The 22,482-nt window shown below is 35.8% G+C and overlaps 1 protein-coding gene across 1 annotated transcript in view; it reads left to right on the top strand.

Annotated features, from left to right (window-relative positions):
* MDFIC (MyoD family inhibitor domain containing) overlaps window positions 1-22,482 on the top strand; it is a 94,675-nt gene that overhangs the window by 14,822 nt on the left and 57,371 nt on the right. Inside the window, exon 2 of the mRNA XM_056118227.1 lies at window positions 9,104-9,226. Coding sequence (XP_055974202.1) covers window positions 9,104-9,226 — 123 coding nt within the window. The remainder of the gene's footprint in view (window positions 1-9,103; window positions 9,227-22,482) is intronic.

Raw genomic sequence — 22,482 nt, 5'->3', positions numbered from 1 at the left:
TGATAGTCAAAGATAGGGAGTCTCTGAGTTTAGAAATCAGTACAGAAATTTTTTTTATGTTTGCTTTTTTAGACAAGATAAAACTGCCCCAAAGAGTGAATATGAAAACTTAAGAACCATTAAAACTAATTGATGGTGTTTAACACAGGGAACATTAAGGTAGAGGAACATGGGGTATTTTCTAGTACAGTAGTGTCACATGGAGGGAAGTTTAGACTTTAATTATGGAGAACAAAATAAGATGAATCAGTGAAAATTACAGGGAAGTAGGTTTAAGCCAATTGTGAGCAAGTTTGTGAATAATTAAAGGCATCCCAAACTGGAGTGAGCAATCTTCTGAGACTATTTCCCTATCTTTGGAAATACTCTTGTCTACTCTCCTTTCCTTATTTTTGGAGGTGATGGTTATTTTCATCAGAATTCACATTACATTTTGAGCTAAGAGTCTTCAAAAAAAATCTAAATCCAAATTCTGTGAGTATATATGTGCTTGGCTCTAGCATGAGTATGCTTGTTGATTCAATGAACACAACTGGACCTTTATTTAAGTAGGCAAAAATTTACAATGTCTCTGTGTTAGTGACTGATAATTTTCAGGACAAAGAACAATATTGATTTAGGTGTTGAAGGTGCAGGAGAATTAGATTAGAGATAGTGTATTCTTGTAATCCCTGTCAGCTTGCTATTTTTCAGTTTGTACCCCAAATTTTTGCAGTTTTTAAACGGAAATTGCCAAATTCCTTCCTCCTGTGTCTTATTATTTGAACTATGTGGCTACATTTAAAAGTTCATGGTCACTGTCCTCCCGTTATTCATCAGTTTGCTCGAGTGGGCCCAGTAGCGTCTCCAACGTGAGACTTGTTGTTACTGTGTTTGGCATATGGAATTCGTCACGGCTAGCTTGTCAAGCTTTGCTGGGCGGGCAAGATACTCTCGATAGCTTGCCGTGCTCTCCGAGAGGGGTGGAGGAATCAAATCCGCTAGGCCCGGCTGGCTGCGTGCAAGGCAAACGCCCTACCGCTGTGCTATTGCTCTAGCCCCACATTTAAAAATTATTATTATTTTTTGACCTGTGAGCCACTCTCCTAGTTCTGCATTCAGGAATTACTCCTGGTGGTGCTCAGATGCTCATTTGGGAGTCTGGGAATAAAACCCAGGAAGGTCTTGTGAAAAGCAGGCACAATATCCACTGTACTATCTTCCAAGCCCAGTAGTAACATTTTGTAATGTTCATTTGCATATTCATGTTAATTTGCATGTTCATGTAATTTTGTAGTTGTTTTCTGCTTTATTGTGTATAAATCACTTTTCTCTACCTTTTCCCAAACCCACCAACTTGTTAAGTCAATGTCCAATTTGTCATTATTTTGATTCTCAACCAGTGTAAGTTTCTAAATTTGTACAAAGAATTTAGTGGAATTGGAAGGCACTTAAGATTTTTCTCAAGTGTTTCTCCCCGCCCCCCTCCCCAGAATATTGATAATAATGAATTGATTAAATTAAGTGCATGATCCCATCAACTTCCTTTTATTTACAAAAATTATGAAATTTTATGCGTACTCTCATCCATCTGTTAAAAATACCTTGGGTTATTTTTGGACTTTTTTTGGTGGGCAATGAGATTTTAATCCATTTTAGAAAATTAGAAAAGGCAGGGGTGAGTTTTGTAACGTTTCCTAAAGGTCGTTTCATTTGAGGGTTTTTAATTTTTATTTGTTTTTTAAGATAAGAAGTAAATTTCCAGAGCCTCTGGTCTTCCTGAGAGTTGCCTTATCTTTAGTTTTTTAAAGGTTACATTTGGGAAGCATTTGTAGATGTCTTCATTGTTAATAGCCTCTGGGAAGTACAGACCCAGATTTTTCACTTTTCCCAGAAATTTTAGTCTCAGATTACTTGAGATTTCAAAAACCAAAGTACACAGAGATCATGTGAAAAAAAGCTGGTATTTGAAGGGAAGGAAGATTTACAAAAACAAAATATTTAAAGTGATTTTTTTTGTACAACTAAAGGAAATAGAAAAATAGATTTTATAAGAGTGCGAATATAAGTACTATGTAGAATGTGAGAGCTGTGGCCTTTAACATTAAAAATTTATTGAAATGGATGAAAACTACTCTGAAAAATTCCGAATTCCTAATATTTAAGCACAATGAAGCATTTTAAGTAGTCCTCCTCCCTTATAAAAAAAAGCATAACTGTATTTTATATTGATTAAGTTTCATGAAGTTTTTTATTGTTTTGTTTTGTTTTGGGGCCACACCTGGTGATGCTCAGGGGTTTCGCCTGGCTCTGCACTCAGGAATTACTCATAGTATTCCCAGGATTGAAACTGGGTAGGCCATGTGCAAAGCAAATGGCCTACCCACTGTACTGTCTCTCCAACACCTTCATGAGCTTTTATAAAATATTTTAGTCAAGTGCAATCATTTGTATCTTCAATGTAAAGAAATTAAGGTTTAAAAATAAAATATGCATTTGATGATTGGTTTCTGCATTTCACACACTTTTCCTAGTCTAGACAACTATTTGAGATAATTTAAAAGAATATGTTAAAATTCAGACAGAATAATGGAAACTGTACCAACCTTGGTGAACCAAAACTGGGAAAACTAAGAATGTATAGATGTAGATTACAGGGTCAGATACAGCTATTTCATTTTTCTTTATATATGTGAATAAAAAAAAGTATTTAAAAAATATATTTTTTGTCCAGACAGTATTTAAAAAAGGAAGCAAAACTTATTTTTGTTTGGAGAGGGGTGTGAAAGGGGCCGGGTGGGGTTCAGACCAGAGCTGGCCCAGCAACCACATACACCTTAATTTTTGAATTATCTCTGTAGCCCTGGAAACTTTTTCTTATATTTCGTGTAGAGAAAGATTGTCGCATGATTTTTACATAGGTTTTACTTAATTGCTACTGCCCCCAATAGCCTTCCTATGACAAGTTTTAAAATGTTGTTTATTGTAATAACACTTTCTGTAGTAGCAATAACAAGTGAGAATTGTGCAAGAGTAGCTTGCTCTAACTATGTACCAAGCAGAACCCAAGGAAAAGGTTTTTATTGGTTAGCAAGGATTCAGATATCTTAACTTTTAGGTGACAATAATGTTTCTGTTTCTTGACAAACTGTGGCATTTCATTATAGAACTTTGCATGTTTAAAAAAGTTCATTATTAACTTTGACAAACTCATTACATCTTCATGTAACACTTCTGTATTCTTCTCTTACTATTATTTGCTAGAAGCATTTAGCTCTGGAGATAATAGATTTGCCTGACTTTGATAGAATACACCTCTTCAGTAATTTGAACTGCTACTGTATAGGCAAATTTAAGCTTACTTATTTCTACATAAGTGGATAGAAATAGGATTCTTTATAAGTAACATGACACTGGATTTCTTTCTTTTAAAAATCTAGGATAATTTACTAATGAGCCAAACTGACCAAAACTATGGTTTGTTAGGGGAAGAATTTATAACCATGGGACTTTTTTTTCTCGATAGGTCATGACACTCTAAACTTCAACTTCAATTTTGTTAATTGTATTTCCACTATAATCTAGTTCTGAAATAAAAAAATAATATTAATCTTTTAAAATGAGTAATACTATAATTAAAAATTATTTTTTTTACCAGAAGACAGTATTTATTTTTATTTTTGCTTATTTAACAGTGATCTCCTAGCTGGATGGTCATTCTGTATATTATTTTTCAATGAACTTATTTTTAGTTGTCTTAGATTTTTTTCTTTCGTGAGTCATCCTTTAGTTGTTTTATTCCCCAGCTCTCAGAGATAAGTAAAACTCTCCAAGTTTTAAAATTGGATAATGCCAATTAAGTAAAATAGTATAAAAATTAAACTAAATGGTTATTCTATTTACCTGAATCTTCCCTTATTTTCCTTTAGCAGAAATAATCAAGATTGGACAAAGATTGCTTCTCACCATTCATGTCCTTCTTTGGAAAAATAGTAAAAAAAAGGAGTATTGACCGTGTAAGATAGATCATCATTTCTGAGTCCAACATATTGTATTTAAATGGATTCTATGGAACTCTTATTTTTCCCTTTGATTCTTTTGCCTAATTTATCCTGGTGACTTTCTTTGAGAATTAACTCAAAGCCAATTGTCTCACAATGGCTTTTCTCTTATTTCCTCTGCCCTATTCTCATACCCTTCAGTGTGTATATCAACTTTGGTTTCTATTGTCTAGCTCTTGTGCATAATCAGGGTTACAAAGTGGTCTCTGCAAGCCACCCCATGCAGAGTTCTCATTTCTCTAGGGACTGAGTGGGTTAGTGTCAGAACCCAGCATTATGACCCAGGGCAGTTTTCATTCCTATGTAAGCCATTGCTTGATTGTTTCATGTGTATGTTGGATATCCCTTGTTAAAGGATTTGTTGTCAGCGACTCAGTTGGGTTTGTGTTTTTTAACCTTGTCTCAAGATTCTGCATTATTGTGTTCGAAGTAGGAATACTCTGGAAGTTAGCTGATTGGAAGCCTTTAATTTGACCTTTAATTTTAGCAGTGTCTTTAATTTAGTGCTATTTTAAAAGTCTTCCATTTTTATTTTAGTATTGGAGCCACACTTTGCTGTGCTCAGGACTTACTCCTGGCTGTGTTCAGTGATCTCCTGGTAGTAGTTGGGGGACATATTTGGTGCCAGGATTTGAACCCTGGTTAGCTGCATGCAAGACAGACACTTTACCCTCTACACTTTCTCTCTGTCCCTAAAACATGCTTCTTGTGGATTCATTTGTTAACAGGACAGATCACGATTATATATTAGTCAGGTTTTATGTTCTCTCTGTTTTGACACAGACCAAATATCTCTATGCTAGTAAGTGGTTAGGTCAAATTATAGTTTCTGATTACTGTGATAAGCAGATAGAAGCAAAACTTCTACCTCAGTATTTGATTGACCCCTTTTTCTCTCTCTGAATCATGTAGTACATCAGATGCTTCTCAAATCTGGTCATTTTCGATGATGACATCTTTTCCCCACTTTCAGGCCTATCTTCCCAGTTGAATTAGGACTGTTTGAAATTGTCTTTATGTTTAAAGAGTGATGTAATAAAGAATTGTTGGCTGAAAACGAGCACTATTAAGATGATAGAATTGCTAAATGGGGTCTCTGGGCTTGTTGGTAGGTATAAATGTTATAGAAAGGTACAGACTGATATTGTGCTCCACTGAAATTACTTGATTGCCAATGACACAGGTCATTCAGACCCTTAGGAGGTGTGAATTACAACTACAAAACTCTGTGAACTCAGATAGTACTTGATTAAACTGGAATTGTGTTCTGTGACTGAAATCATGGTGCCCATCTAATGACTATCTATTGAAAAATTTTTACAGTGCATTTCTTCAGTATTAGGATGCTGAGCAACATTTATGCTTCTACCAAAGAGGTACCCTATTAAATATTACGGTCACGGTTACGGTCCTCCCGTTGTTCATCGATTTGCTCGAGCAGGCCCAGTAACGTCTCCATCATGATACTTGTTGTTACTGTGTTTGGCATATCGAGTACGTCACGGGGAGCTTGCCAGGCTCTGCCGTGCGGGCGAGATACGTGCGGGCGAGATACGTGCGGGCGAGATACTCTCGGTAGCTTGCCGGGCTCTCCGAGAGGGGCGGAGGAATCGAACTCGGGTCGGCCATGTTGGCCGCTTGTAAGGCAAACACCCTACCGCTGTGCTATCGCTCCAGCCTCTTTAAATATTAAAGAAATGTTAATAGAACTATATACCTGTGTAGAAAGTTGAAACAGTCAGGTAGTAATGGAAACTTAGCTTACAGAAGCAGAGAATTTTCAGGTCATTTTAAATTTCACACTCAGAACCAAAGCCTTGCTTTGGACTGTATCTTAGTAAGAACTTGATACCAACTTTTGAGACATGACATTTGATTTCAAAGAGGCAAAGATAGCGAGATTGTTTATTATGATTTAATAGCAGTTGCATGTCATTTATTGTTTTACTATAATGAAGAAGAGAATGATAGTTGAGCTTTTATTTTTAAAAATTAAAAAAAATATTTTTTATTTTTTAAACTCTGGGTGTCTTCCAGTTTCAGAAATTCACTGATAAGGAAACCTTAAAAGTACACATGGTAAACATATTTAGAATAGGTAGAAGAGCTGGCACTATTTAGTTTTATTAGTATTTTTACCAGTAGGGTACTACTAAATCAGTGTGTATATGGACCACATGACATATTCATTTATTCAGTGAAGAGTTGAGAGGGTCTGTGTGTAGCACTTGAAATATTGGACATGATTCAAATGTGAGTCAAGTGTGTCTAGAGGCTTTATTCATACCTATTTTCTTTTAGTCAGCAATGCTTCATAATGCCCTCGTTTCATGAATTAATTTTAATGGAATTAAACTTGAACAGCTCAAAATTATATAATTAATTTCATTCAGCTTCAATTAAAGTTACTAATTGAATCAAGCCTACTAGCATGACACCTGGCGGCAGATAGCTTCATAACAGTAGAAGCAGATATATAGAACTCTGCTCACAATTTAGTTCATGTTTACTAACAAGTCCGCATTAAAATCCTCATCTGGTGATAATCTCAGAAAGGTCTCGAGTTGACTTTGGCAGTGGAAAACTTTCTGGGGTTGTTTAAAAAGAAAAGATTCTAATTGAAACTAGCACATGTCAGGAAGATTATATTCTCTATGATAATGTTGAATAAATGTTACATAAATCTAAAACATCTTGGCTTAACATGCTTCTAATTAATATTTTACTACTATCTGAATATGGTTTTGCTTTCTAAAAAGACTTAGTGTTGAAGATCCATTTTTTTGCCCCCCCAGAGATCATAGTCTCAGGACTCGGCTTGGTGGGTCTGCATGTATTTGTATGTGTTGAAATGTGTTTTGTGGCAGAGCTTCATAATTGCTGTGGAAGCTTCATGCTACTGGAGACATTTCTGCATATGCAGAATTTTTTTTCCTTCCTCTGGATGTGTTAACACAGATGACCAGCAGCTTCTGTTTGAATCTCTCTCCTATCTGTTTTCATGAGTTCACATCACCCAGTTCTTTTGTTTTCTGAGTCCTTTCTCATTGGACAGACCCTTCTGAGTGCTGACTGTGAAATACATTCTTTCTGTAAGCCCATTCATTTGAATGACTTTTAGCCATCAGTATGCTTTCAGCTACAACTTTTTTGTGACTTGCAAATTCAAATTAAACACTAAACTTATCCTTTGAAAGTCTGAGCTTCATCTCATAATTTGTTGTGTCCACTTGCTATTCAAATTGCCTGGCCATCTTACTGAGTATAAACACATATCTTTAAAATTATTGAATTCTCCTGGACTAGAGGAATTTGACCCCAGTCAAATCCAAACTAAGAGAACTCTGACAACTTCAATTCTCTGATTGTCTATGCAAACCTCTATTTATTTTCTTACATTTATTCCCTTTATTACTTGTCCAGTTGATCAAATTCTCAGTAGTTTCTGCCTGGAGTACAAACTCCCATTAAGTTACTCTTACTAAACTCTCCTGCTTACTTGCAATTATTCTGTACTCCAGTGATTCTTGAGGAAGTAAGTGCAGTAGAATATCTTAAGTTGAAGTAGAATCTTTGGTGTTGAAGCCCAGGAATATTTTTCTGTCCTTCCCTCTTCCCCTCCCTCCCCCTCTCTCTACTTCCCAACCTCCCTCCCTGCCTCCCTCCCCCTCTGCCTTCCTCTCTCCCCCTCTCCCTCCCTCCCTCCCCCCCCCCCCCCCCCCCTTATTGGGCCATACTCTGTGCTCAGGGCTTATTCCTGGCTCTGCACTCAGGGATCAAACCTGCATTGGCCCCATACAAAGCAAATACCCTAATCACTCTGCTATCTCTCTGGTCCCTGCAAATCTGTTTTTATAAACCCTTCTACTTTCTTCTACCCCATGCCAAAGTGGTAAAAATTCAGTTAGGATTAAGCACTATAGGTGTGCACAAATTTATTAATCTTCCTATGCATGGTCATGATTAAAGGATTTATAAAACTTCAATATTGACTTTGAGACATTTTTCTTGCTTTAAGATTTTTGACCCTGGCATATGTCAAATTACCTTGACTGTCCCTGTTAAACATTGACAGTTCCTCCTGAAGGTGACAGAGGTTGATCCTTTGCCCAACTCTTTGCTTCTTAGAGTTTGCCCATGCTGTTCTTCCACCTGGAATGGCCTTTCTCATGTCTCTACTTTTAAACTTCCTGCTAATCTTCTAAAGACTATTCACTGTGCATCTCTCCACTTTTTTTTCCCCCTAGTACTCTTCCTGATCTCTCGATTCTGATGAGTTTCTTTTTTCTTCCTTTGAACTACTTTAGCACTCTGAATTTCTAACACTCCTTTTTAACCTTGCTTTAGAATCTGCTTTTTTGCCTGGGTTATTATGTTCCCAGTAGGATGTTACTTAACTTTCAGTTTTGGCTTTCTCCCCTGAGAACCCATATATTTATGTATAGTTTAGTATAAGTCTTTTATACTAAACACTCACTTCTCTAAGAGTTTGTTTTTCATTCAAATGCAGTTGAACTTTCATTTTCATCCTCTTTGAGGGTCTCTGTTCCTTTGCCCCCATCCTCTTCATGAAATAATACATCCTTAGTACAACCTTTCTGCATTTCTCTATTTGGCAGATCACTTGAGTGACGATGATCTGTCTATGAGCAATAATCTTAACACATTATTCATTTCATTATTTGGGGGTAAAGAATTGGGCCACACACAACTATCTTATATTATTCCTGGCTGTATGATCAGGAGTTACTCTTGGCGATGCTCAGAGAACCATATGCACCATTATTAGTTTTGTCCAAGACAAGCACCTAACTCCCTGTACTATCTCTTGGGCCCCCATATTATTTTTACTCTACACTTGTTTTATTTTGAACCTTGGTACAGATGCTCAGTAACGCTGTTGCTGAGTGAATAGCATATACAATGATCAGTAGCGATATGGCTCTCACTCCCATTTCCTTAAATTTTGACAGATTTAAAGACATTTAGGAAAAAAATAAAATAAAAAATATAAAAAATCTGTGCAGCATTTATTAATAATAATGTGCATTTTTTTTATTTAGAAAAATGTGATAAAGAAGTTTCTGAGAGAGATGGAACTCAGGCTCCCAGTAACTGCTTCGCACGTGGAGAGATACAAGATCAGTGTATCTGGGGTAATTGTTCAGATGATGAACTCATCCAAAGTAAGTATTTTTAGAGAAATTTAGATTATTTGGAGATATGTCTCAGAGAAAATGCTCTCAGTTAAATCCTCTATATCTATCAACAGTTTATCTGAGAGTGTTTCCATGTGCATTTTAAAATACAGTACTTAAGAACTATTAGGATGTGAATAACTGTTGACATTCATTTCTTCTTCAGATAGAAAGAAGAGGTGAAATTTAGACTTCAGAGAGATTTAGACAAATTGTTATTTCTTTTATTGAACATCAGCTAAGTGAGAGTAAAGCAGCTCTAAACATCTGCATGGACAGTGATCACAAGAAGACAAGAGCAAGGCAGAACTGAAGTTGTTCTTTAATGATCTACTTTGATGATGCTGTAGTGATGACCGTTCTTATAATCAAATGATTCCAAGCTTCATTTTTACTACTAGCATCTCAATCATTATCTGATTTCTTCTTTTCTTCTTCCTTTTCTTCCTAAATTCCAACTCTGAGGACTAGAAGTACTCTGCAATTCTAGTAATATTTAGAAATCTCATCATAAGTTAGTTTCTGTCTTTAATCCAGAATTTATTTGCGGATCCCTAAATTCCCTTTTTTGGTTCCAGGTGGATTTGCCAGGTAGAGGATTGTTCTCTGTAGTTAATATGTGAGTATAAATATCCTCATTGTGCCAAACCTTGAGGTGCATAGTAATCAGTTTTTTTAAATTCTCATCTGTGATATGCAAGTTACATTTGCAGTTTTCAGGATGAACTGAAAATTTCTTTCTGGAAAACAATTGTGTTCTTCAAATTTGAATATTCAGTTCAATAACTTTTAATAGGCTAGATCTTTTACTTGTATTACATCTTACACTTGCTTTGAAACTTTGGACATTATCCTTTCTTATTGATAGTATCTATCCTTAACTGGAAAACAAAAATAACCTAAAACAGTAGAAAACAAACAATAACCGTAAAAACACCACTGAAGGAAATTTTAAACAAAAGTTCTAAAAGTGTGTTCTAGTTTAATTTTAGTGCCATTATGTTTTTTTTACACTTTTGTCTTGGAGTAGGGGATAGGAAGGAAATGGGACTCAGAAATAAGCAAGCAAGATTTATATAAATTCTTCCAAAGAATCAAATAAACATGATTTCAAGTAAACATTTATCCTTCAGGCATATATTGGTTGTATTTATCTAAATATTGACTCTGCTGTTATGAAACCTGTGGTCTTGTGAGATACTAGCTTATTTTATTATGAATTCTTAACAACTGGAAACTTAGGACACGAAGAGGTCTTAGAAGGCAAATTTGAGACCATAATTTGGAGAATATAGTTTTTTTTTTATATTTTTCATAACCCCAGAATCAAAAGTATCATTTAATTGATTTATTTTCTTAATCTTCCTTCCTCAGGCCCACGCTAGGAAAACATGAATGAGAACTCAGAACAAAAAAAAACAAAATACAAGTACTATTGCATAAGGATATGGAGGGTCATTTTAAAATATTAAGAAAGATTTTTTTTTATGTGATTTGGTTCGACTCATTTTAGTCCCAGAATTCATACCATTAAAAGGAATGGATGTAAAATGAACTACTCTCTCTAACTCCTGTTACTTGTTAAATGGACAGTGATGGACAGTGATCAAAAGGTATTGTAAATTGCATGAAATAGTTTCTTAATTGAGATAATGATGCAGCCTGTGCCACGGGACACTGAGGGGCTTGGAAAAGACTGCCACATTGCCAACTAATAAGCACTCACAGAATGCAGAGATAGAGAGGTTTGTGACCCCATCTGAGTGGACTGCTGGCAAAACAGACAGATAAAGAGATCAACAAAAGAAATTGGGCAGAGACAGTTATGTCACTGTGACTGAAATATTAGTTGGCAAAAATTCTCCAAATATTGTGAGTTCCATAAGACTCTTCAAATTTTGGAAACTATATTTTGATTATTTTTCCTGCTCACATTTTACTAAACAAATGCTGCTTTGGGGAAAGTGCAGAAAAATAGGATTATCTGGATTTGCCAAAATGGAACATTTTTTTTTTTGGTCAGCTCTGAAATCCACCTCAACTCTGGATAGCATTAAAAGTCTGATACTAAGAGAGCTTCTGCCCCTCAGCTCCTTTTTCCCTGAACTAGACCTGCCCGCTTTCTCTTTTCTCCCTTTGCCATAAAGTTGTTCCCATCTCCACGTAATTTACTGTCTCTCAGTTCCATGGTTTGGGAACTGTGTTTTTCTCTTGCTCTGGTATCTGGCACATTCTGGGGCCCAGCAAATCTTTGCAATAACAATAGCCCTTGGAAAGAAGGTTGTGGCTCCCAGCTGCTTGGAGAGGAGGAGGGGAACATCTGTGGTGAGTCACAACCAGGCTGGCTCCTGTTCCAAGAGTCCTGTGTGGCTCCCTGAGCACCGTGGAACAACCGAACAGTTGGCTGTCGTGGGGATTGGTTTTAGAGTTCCGACTATAGCGTGAGGTTGGCTGAACGGAAGGAGCATCAGAAAAATGAATTCAGCGGGGGTGTTGGAACCTTTTCAAACGAACATCCCACTCTTTTTCCAAGCTTCCATGGACCTTTTCAGTTACATACACAAGAAGTTGAGGAGCATGAGTCTGTCTAATGTGGCGCCGTTTTCTCTCTCTGCTCTTGACAGTGGCTAGAGGGCTGGCAGCTTCTAGCAACTCTTTTCCCGGATGCATCCTGACTTCTTTGTTGGACATTTGAGGCATGATTTTTAGAGGACTGTTAGCTGTCACTGTGATGTAGCTGTTTTTTACTTTTCTGAGAATAACTGAGCTCTGGAAAGTCAAGGGAGTGGCTGCTTTGGAAATTGTATTCTAATTAAAGGATGTATTCTCAGGTTTCATCAGCGCAATCCAAGCCGAGAATAATTTCCAAATTATTCTGTGAACTTTAACCCTTCCTTAGTGGACCACCCACTTGTGGCTCACGCTTGGTTCATGCTCCACACAGAAATTGGCACTTTGCCTTTCCTGGTCCTTCTAGAAAATGTTGCAGGTGGCAGGTGGCAGACCTGAGATTCTGTGCTCTCAGGACCCAGATTTCAAATTGATTGCTAACATATTAGAAAGCATCCTTTCTGGAAGTCATAAATAAAAGAGAAGAAATCCATATGGAATCAAACATTTCGAATAAATAAGGCCACACACAATCTGGTCAGGGAATGTGCATGGTGATCCTTTTTTCTTATGAAATTTAAATTAAAGTGACTCCAGCCACTCTGGGCTTTTTGTTTTTAAAAAATGTAATTCAGGTCAGTTAAGAATTAAAAACAGAATGGAGGTTTTGTAAGAAATTTATAATTAGAAAGTTTCATTTTTTAAAATAATTTTTATCCTTTTATAGTTTTAAAGTCTTGCATAATTTAATTTCTGAATTAGGGCTTAGATTTCAGAGTTTATAAGAGCATCTTTTTATGGAACACTGGTTAAGACTTTGGCTTTTCCCCGCAGATGAGCATATATGGTACAGTATATAATTTGGAGCTATGCCTTGTTTTAACAACCACCATTCTTCTAACTTAGTAAAATAAATGTTGCAGTGAAGTGACACTCTCAATTAATATTAATTTTTCTATTTAACCCATAATATGCATAAACTGATAGCAGGTAATAGGCAACATTTCATGTTTTAATTAGACTAGAAAAGGAACAGAAGTAACATTTTGATCTTAGTCTTTGGGGGAATTTCTAAAGTAGGAAGGAGTATGTGTGTGTGTGTTTCTCTGCTTATACTCATAGCCATGTGTAATATTTTCCTTTAATTTAGGTCAAATTCTACTATTCTAATTATTTCCTATAGAGAGAGAGCTTACATTTTTCTTTGTTCCTTTTTCTAAAGTGCCTCAGGTCTCTATCTTCATTTTTTCTAGGTCTTTCTGAAAATTCTTATTACTTTATCCTTGGTCATTTCTTTTACATAAACGTCTCCAATTTCTCAATGTCATTACTTAACTCCAGAAATTTTCCTTAGCTCCTTTTTTTGAAATAAATTCCCCATTAAATTAAACTATTTTGTTCAGCTAATTCTCTCCTTTGTGATTTTGTAGAATTCCCATGATCTGAAGCATAGTTAGAATGCTCTACTTAAAAGGTAATCCCCATACTGTTTAACCCATTTATTCATTTTGAAGAGTTTTTAGCTCTCGTAATAGTAAGCACTTAATTGTAGTAGAAAGCAAGCTTCTTTGTCTAATTCATACATTCACCCTCTTTATGGAGTTGATGTCATGCTTTTTCATCCATCTAACTACTTGAAACCTTTCTCTTGGCACCCTCCGAAATTCCTCTCAGCCTCAACAGGCTCTGTTAATAAGATCTCTTTATTTTCCTAGCCTCTGTCAACTTACCTCTCTGATCACCCTGTAATGAATACCATTTCATCACATTAGGAAATGCCTCCTCTGTGCAGGGAAGACATAAAGGCTAGACTTGGATGGACTATTGAAGTACTTGAAACATTTCTTACTTTGATGGTAAGAAAAGCACATGGAGAGGTTTCCCTTTAACTTTGTTTAGAGGCTTTCTTGTTTGAATGCATATTACCCTAAGTATAATTTGGTGTTTTTTAGAAATCGCTATACAAATAAAAGGCCATACCCAAGTCCCATGAATACATGCCACCTAATAAGACTGAGAGGTGAAGTTTTTTGTTACATATCCTTTTCTTCTCTTTTTAAAATTGGTTTTGTTTTGGAGCCACACCTGGTAGTGCTGAGGACTTGTTTCCGCCTCTGGACTCAAGGATCACTCCTGGCAATTCTTGGGGGACTATATGGACTGCCAGGGATTCAACCCAGGTTGGCCACGTGAGAGGCTAGTGCCCTGCCCACTGTACTATCTTTCCAGCCTCATTGTGTTATGTTTCTTAAGTAATGCAGGATTCTTTTTCTTAAAATTCATGCTCATTTAGGTTTGAGACTCAGACTGGGAATGAATAATAATTATGACTTTCAACTTGCTTGATGTTCAGCAGAATTCTCTGTTCTGTATCCTGATCAGATACAGTTCACATGTTTTGACTCTTGTTATAGAGAGGATTCTTTAGCCATCGATTTGCAGAATTCAAACCATGGTTCAGTTTTCGGGTAGGGGTACATTGTATTTATCTCATTTATCTATGATAGCCTTTAGGTGGTGCTATAGAATACAGCCCAAGTTCCCTAATAACTCTTCTTCAAGGTGCATAATGCCAGGGTTTTTCAGTTCTGCCCAAAAGGTTGGGAAGAGATTCAGAACCCCTTTTCTCTTTTGAGCCTCTCAAATTTGGGATCTTGGAGGTCAGTGATGTTGACTGACTGGTTTGATCCTAAATGTATCAATATTTCTAGTGTGAACAAATAACTTAAGCCCTCTCAATTCTATTTTCTTTTTGAAAAAAAATGGAAGTACTTATATACCCCGGGGCTATTTTGAAGGGTATATAAAATGCATATTATATGCTTGATTAATTAGCATTGAGCTAAGGAAACTGTAGATTAATTATTTTTTTCTTTCTTGGACCCAAATAATCAATTTTAAGGCTTTTCGTTCTCTTTCATTATTCCATGGGTTTATGTATTCAGACACAGTCAGAACCTGGACCAGTTTCTTCTGAGATCACTGATGTTTATATCCATGAGGCAACACATTGAATGTTGCATAGTAATTATGAATAATAAATACTTGATGATTTAAGCCTATTGAATTAATGAAGGGAAGAAAGAGATACTCATCTTGCTTCTATTATATTAGATTTGAATGTCTGATAGTTCAGTGTGAATTACTACATTTATTCTTTTCTTCCTTCTAACCCCATTCTTCTAAGCTGCTCATGGTTTATTCATCAGAAGTTCCAAGTAATGATAGGTGAGTCTAATGATATCAAAACAATTCAGTCTTAACTTTGACTATTTTTACTGATAAGACAATATTTCTTATTTATCTTGTGCAGGGTATAAGAAGAGAATTTGAGACAATTTCAAGAGTTCCCTTCTTTCTTCAATCCTTTCTCCATACCCTCTTCTTCTCTTTCTTCCAGCTTTCCTTCTTTCTTCGTACCTCCTGTCTTTGCCCCTTCTTTTTTGATTTTTGTATCCTCACTAACTAGCAGGTATTTGTAATTCTACTTCATTAGTAGGTATTCATCTGTATAAGTATATACATAATGATATTTGTTACTGGTTAGAGACTGCTATTAGTGATTTAATATTTACCACTGTCTGGATTTACAAGCTTTAATTTCTTATGGATTTTAATGGATTTTTAAATAAATTATATTCAAAATGATTTGCAGAGTATGAGAAAATGATGTTGCTTCATGTCCTAAACATGAACATGTTCTAGTAATACTTCTTTTTCTCTTCCCCAAGTGAAACATTTTCTTTTTTTTCTTTTTTTTTTTTCTTTTAGGGTCACATCCAGCGATGCTCAGGGGTTACTTCTGGCTCTGCACTCAGGAATTATTCCTGGCAGTGCTTGGGGGACCATATGGGATGTCGGGGATTGAACCCAGGTCGGCCGCGTGCAAGGCAAACGCCCTACCCGCTGCGCTATCACTCCGGCCCTGTGAAACATATTTTAAATAAATGTTTTGCCTAATACCTGTATAACAGATCCACTATTTATTAGGGGGTTAGAATGAAGTTTTCTCATTTCTCATATATCTTATTGGCTTTTTATTCATCATTTCTTTGAATTATTTAAACATCCCCAACATTTCGTCTCTGTGGTCCCTAATAGATGGTTTTATAACTGTTTGTTACCGGTTGATTCTTTGGGGGTAGCGTCTCTGCTCATGAAACATGATGGGGTTCTGTGCTGCTTTCCCATTGTCTCCTTTGCACTCAGAGAAGACTTTTGTCTGTTATTGTGTGGGTAGGCAACAGGACTTAGAATGTTGGTGTATCCTCACTGTAAGATCTGATGAAGAGAAGAAATGTACTTAGGAGGATCCAGATTGACCTAAGGGCAAAATGGTATAGTTCTAAGTGCAGCTTTCAGGTTTTGTGGAGGTGGGTGGGTTGGGAATCGTTTGAAAATGCTTCATATAAAAGTACAGTAATATTACTATTCTTCTTTTTATTACTCTCATTGTCATTGACCACTTTAACTTTTATTTCATTATATACCTCAACTCATTCAGTTTTTTTTTTCTTTTTGGGTCACACCGGGCAATCTCAGGGGTTACTCCTGGCTCATGCACTCAGGAATCACTCCTGGCAGTGCTCGGGGGACCATATGGGATGCTGGGAATCGAACCTGTATCGGCCATGTTGGCTGTGTGCAAGACAGATGCCCTACCCGCTGTGCTATTGCTCCAGCCCCCTCATTCAGTTATCAGTCACTACATTTTGGTACAAATTTTTCAGTTTTCTTCTTGATAGTCCTTAGAAAATTGGATGTCTGTGTGTAGAGATGAGATTTATTAAAGCTAAAGTGGTGGATGAGAATCATGCGTCTATGTTTCCCCTTTGGGAGTTCTTTGAACATCAACAGAAAGCTAAGAATTGGGAACTAGTTTAGAAGTTGCTTCGAACTACTCTGAAAACTCTAACTACTGAAGAACAAAAAGATTTAATCATTAAAACCATAATGCTGTGGTCAAGATAGTTTTAGTTCTTAAATCTTAAGCTTCCTGAATCTGAGCACTTCAAATTTATACAAATAAGTTCTTTTTTCATAGAATGTATTGCAGATTGAATTTTTGGGGATTAGAAGTTAAAAAATATAGCTTGAAAAGTGAATAAAAAAACTCAATTGCATTAAGACACTTGGAATCGACAAGTATTTAGAGGTAAAATGAGAAATAGAGGTATGGTACCTGCATTAGACTTCTTAATCTGGGGAAGAAATAGACAATTCATCCTTAAATCATTAAATGTGTTATGATGGGAAGTGCAGCTACTGTATGTTCAAATTTAAGAGGCACAAATATTCACATGGAGAGGAATAAGAGAGGCTTTTTGCAGGAAGTAAGGTCTATGACGATACCAGAAAGGAGTTGGCTGTGTTAAGCAGAGAAGGGGATGGAGTGGAGCCAGGAGCCAGAGTTTTAAGCAAGAGAATGGCATATGTACAAGTCTAAAGGTGAGAGAAAATACACGGACTTAAGTAGGATTGTAGATATTTTATGTAATCTGGGATGAAAAATGCTAGTTGTAGGGTGGAACAAGATAAAACAGAGTCTGTTAACAATTGGTTAAGACTAGATGGAATTTATTTAAGGAAATTCTGAAGCACGTTCATATTTCAGTTTGACTATATGTTAGGGTGGTTATTCTTGCAGTCACTTAAAAAATAAACTTGCAAGGGAAACACTGAAGGCATTTAGAGGCCAACTTTGAGACTGTTGTAGTATTTCCACTGGAATGGCTAGATGAGGGTAATGGCAGGGAGGATTGTCAAAAGTAAGGGATTCAACTTTTTATGGGGATCAATGAGTGAAATCTTTGGAGTAGGGGAATAGCAGGTACTGTGAATGAGGCTAAGCTTTTTAGTTTAGACAAAATTCATTTGTGATGAATGGATAGCAAGGTAAAGGATTTAAAAATGTTTCTAGAGGATTAAAAGGTTTGTACTGTGGATGTCATACAGGGAAGAAGGTAAAGAGAAGGACCTATTTAATTGGAAAATAAGACAGAGGGGTTAAGAAACCCTAAATATTTTCATTCTTTAAGAAACAGAAGAACATATGTATAGATGAAGTAAATGAACAAGAAATGTGGAAAGAGAAGATCGATTTTAAAAATGGTATATATCAGAGTTCTAAAATAGAATGATCCCAAAAGAAGAGAAACCCGAGGTATAACTATGAAGATATAGTCCAAAGTATGAGGTTTGTAAAAGGTTTAGGAAGCTTTGTAGACATTTCTGTATTTAACAGATTGGGAAACAACACATAGATTTTTTTTTTTGATTTGCATGGATAATGAGAGGTAAACACTTTGAATCTTTCTCTTGAACTCCTCTCTGAGTCTATTAATGGTTTAGAATTTAACCAGCTGGTTATGTATGTTTTGGTTTTCTTTAAGATTATTTGTTGTAGATGAATAGAGGAGTAACATTGATTTTTTTTTTAAGCTGAGGGCCTTGAAATGAAGTCAGTAATAATCATTGGAGCTACCTAGATGATGATAGTGATAATGATGATAATGATGATGATGATGATGATGATGATGATGATGATGATGATGTCTCCCAGGAGACAAGTTAAATCCAAGGCATGTGCCTTAACCCCTGGACTATCACTGTGGTCCACCACTGATATTCTTTGTTGAAAACTTCTAAAGGATCTTCTCTACCTCTTCCAGTAGACACAAAAATCTGGACTTAAAAAAAAAAGATATATATATATATAATTTATCTTGTGTATCATTTGTATTAGGGATGTAGTATGTAGTTACATTTTTCCTTAATGCAAGGTATGTTTTCATAGTTGTTACTCGTAGGAATGATGTTAAATTAATTGGGACTATATTAAAAGGTGAGATTTTATGTTCTTTATTATTTAGCTTTTTACCTTGATGTGAATTATTATATAAAAGTAATATGTTCAAAGAAAATTCACCTGTATGCCAAAAAATATCAGATTGAAGGCCCAACTCTTCAAAGTTAGAGTACAGTCACTTGTGATAAATACTCTAAGTTACAGGTAATTCAGGAAATTGAACTTTCTTCAGATTGAGCAAGAGATGGAGATGGATAGTTGGTAGCATGGGAGGCAGTGTAAAATGACAATGCAGATTTGTTTTTCAGAAATTAATATGAATTGAAGTAATGGACCTAGAGAGCATAAGCCCCAAATTAAGGATGGTCGCTCTAAGCATGGGACTCTCTGTTCCTGTCCACAATCTTATGCCTTTGCTACCCTGACTGGAGGCAATGAAGGGGTAAGGATTTTGTTCTGGTAGGCATGACAGTGCCATGCATCTATTTTATAATGTCCCTGAAATTGTCCTTTTTAACTATGTCCCTGAAATTCAAGAATAGGAATATTTGTCTGGTTTTAGCAGATTGGTTGGTGTGTCATTCACAAACGTGCATAACTTCTGTAGATCTATGGAACATCATTTTTGGCAAACTCAAAAGCAGTGGTTCTAGATTTTATTCAGCTTCACTGAAGGTTGAGCTGCACTAAGGGGTGTGTTACCAGCTGTATCAGAGGCTCAATAGGAGAGGAAGGATGTAATGGTTGGAAGAGGATTGTTGGAAATCCATTTCCACTGCTCTCCAGAACTCCCGTTTGCCTTATCATAGCAGATATCCAATACTGTGACTTGTCTTGTGCTGCTTTCAAGGTGTCTTTGTAGTCATTTTGTATTCTCCAGTTTTTCTCCAAAACTGAATTCTTCCCAAGTTCTTGGGTTCAGAAGCAGGACAGACAGAGGTCAAAGGCAATTTCTTTTAAAACACCCAGATGATGGTAGTAGAGGTTAAAATTGCAATATGTGACCCAGAGAAGCGTGGGTGAAAAAAATTTCTTTTGCTTTGGAACATTGTTTAATCAAATACATTTCCATGGTTCTTGTAAACTTGGATTTGGAAATTTAAGCTGGGTGAGGGGTGGGGAGATTCTCACCATCTGAAATGGTCACGAATAATTGATTTATGCCAGCATGATCATAGTAAGATCATACATTTCATCCTTGAATACTGCCCACCATTTATCTTTGTGGAAGAAAGATTTGTCTCATCTTGTATAAGCCTGTTTTGCAGATTATATTTTGCATAGTTCTTCAATCATAAAAGATGCTATTCTAATCACAAAAGTGAATGATAATGTTGTCAGTTGTAGAGACAACAATACATCTAACCAACGGTGTGACCATTAGTTTTATGTTTTGTAGAGAGTTAAGTTTTTCTTGCACTTCTCTCTTATCCAGAACATATCATAGTCTTGCCAAATATCTCTGAATATGAATATTTACTACTCAAAGTGTAAAATTAAACCATACACTTAAAATATAGGTATTTTTGAATGTTAACCTAAGCTTTTGAAAGAATAGCACAAAACCATATATAGAGAATAAAAGTGTATTTTAAATAGAACATTGAACATTTTAAATTTTTAAGTAAAGGAATGTAAATGAAATACACACACATATACACATTTTATATATGTATATATCATGAAAATATTTTTTGTTTGTTTGTTTCTGTTCTATACCCCATGATACTTAGCACTTGATTTGATCTGCCCTCTGTGCTCAGGGACCAGTCATGGACATACTCAGGGGACCATATGTGGTGTTGGAGGTCAAACTGGGGTCTTCCACATGCAAACCAATTACCTTAATTCTTGTATTATCTCTCTAGCTCCTAAGCTTTGTGCTTAGCACTAGTTCTTTGTTCCTGCTGCCTTTGGGTATTTGTTAGTCTCCTACATTATTTTTATAGCCCATATATGAGAGAGATCATTCTGCAACAATCATTCTCCTTTTGACTAACTTCTTTCAACATGATACAAGATTCACCCATGTAGCAGCAAATTGCATGACTTCATCTTTTCTTAAACTGAGTAGTATTCCATTGTGTGTATGTAGATACATGTGTCTGTCTGTCTATATGTATATATAAATAGATAGATATAGTTTCTTTAGTCATCTGTTCTTGTCAAAAATCTTTTTTATCAAGGATTTGATTCTTAACTTTTGTGATAAAGTTAGAATTTGTTTGGATTAATTCAAGGCAGGGTGAACAATTTTAGACTACAAGATTGGATGATTTTACTGTTAAGTTAGAGTCTTAAAAATATGGAAAGTGTAGGGATATATATATGTATATAATAATACATATTTGTATATGTAGCACATTAATTCCCAGGAGAGTCTGAAAATGAAATGGCAGAACCTTAAATTTAGTCAGTTGTTTAAAGTGGTGTTGATTCTCTATTTATACATGCTTTCTTTTCTACCTTCTAGCATGATTGATTTGATCTCTAACTAGGATCTTATTTTCTTCTAAGTGAAGATTTCTTTTAATTTCTTTAAGATAGAGTGCTTATTTTAATTCCCTTGAGATCATATTGATTCTCTCCCTCTGTTAACTTTAAGGACCTTATATCTGTTACGTTTAAGCCACCTAACAAATATGGGCATGCCTTATAATTGATTACATTGAGTTCTGCTTTTTTCTAAGATTTCATATTATTATTTGGGGTTCCAGGGTTGGCTTTGTGCTCAGGAGCACACAGAGGACTATATGAGGTGCTAGGGATTGAACTGGAGTCAGCTGTGTTTAAGGCAAGTGCCATAGCCCTTTTACTATTTCTTTGCTCTAATTCTAAAGTTTTAAAATCAGTACTTGATTCTCTCATTTCTTCTTCCTACTTCCCATCATAGGATCTCATTTTCTTCTTTACTTTACTTGTCCATTTCATAGTCAGCAGGAATCTGCAGATGGTCTTTCATTATCGCCCTAAATTCCACAGTTGTGTGGCATATTTACTAAGCTCATGTTGAAACTAAGGCAATAGATCACACGGACAGTCTTCTAACTGCTAGCTCCAAAATGCTGCTGCTAAGGGTGAAGTCTCAAGGGATATAGTTTTGGTATTAATATGTTCTCTCTAAACTCAATTTGAAGGTTCCCTTCACTATTCAGGTGCACTTTAATTTCTAGTTGATTTTCATTTTTGTACCAGTCTATCTTCTTATTTTATGGCACTTACTAGTATATAATGACTCAGAATATATTCTGATTCTTTCATCATGAAGACACGTTAGGTAAGCACTAGCTACTGGGATTCAAACCCAATTCTGGTTAAATGATTGATACTTAGTCCATTGTGATTTATATCCTGTTTTATATCAGGATATGATTTATATCATCTGTTCTTGTCAAAAATCTTTTTTATCAAGGATTTGATTCTTAACTTTTGTGATAAAGTTAGAATTTGTTTGGATTAATTCAAGGCAGGGTGAACAATTTTAGACTATAAGATTGGATGATTTTACTGTTAAGTTAGAGTCTTAAAAATATGGAAAGTGTAGGGATATATATTATATATGTATATAATAATACATCTATGTATATGTAGCACATTAATTCCCAGGAGGCCCTGAAAATGAAATGGCAGAACCTTAAATTTATATGCAATGAAATTCATCCTTTTGTGACTGATAATTCACTTTTATCAAGTAGGCCAGTGGCCTTTTCCCAGTCTTCGTCTTTTTTTTTTTTTCTGCATTTGACAGGACAAGCTGCTTCTTCTGATACTCACTCCTGACTTTCTGTATCCCTGGCCACACTGGCTTCCTCTCAGTCCCTCAAAT

Source organism: Sorex fumeus, unplaced genomic scaffold (assembly GCF_029834395.1).
Source record: "Sorex fumeus unplaced genomic scaffold, SorFum_2.1 ptg000037l, whole genome shotgun sequence".
Lineage (NCBI taxonomy): Eukaryota > Metazoa > Chordata > Mammalia > Eulipotyphla > Soricidae > Sorex > Sorex fumeus.
The sequence above is the reverse complement of the archived record's forward strand: the minus strand, read 5'-3'. Positions and strand labels throughout refer to the sequence as shown.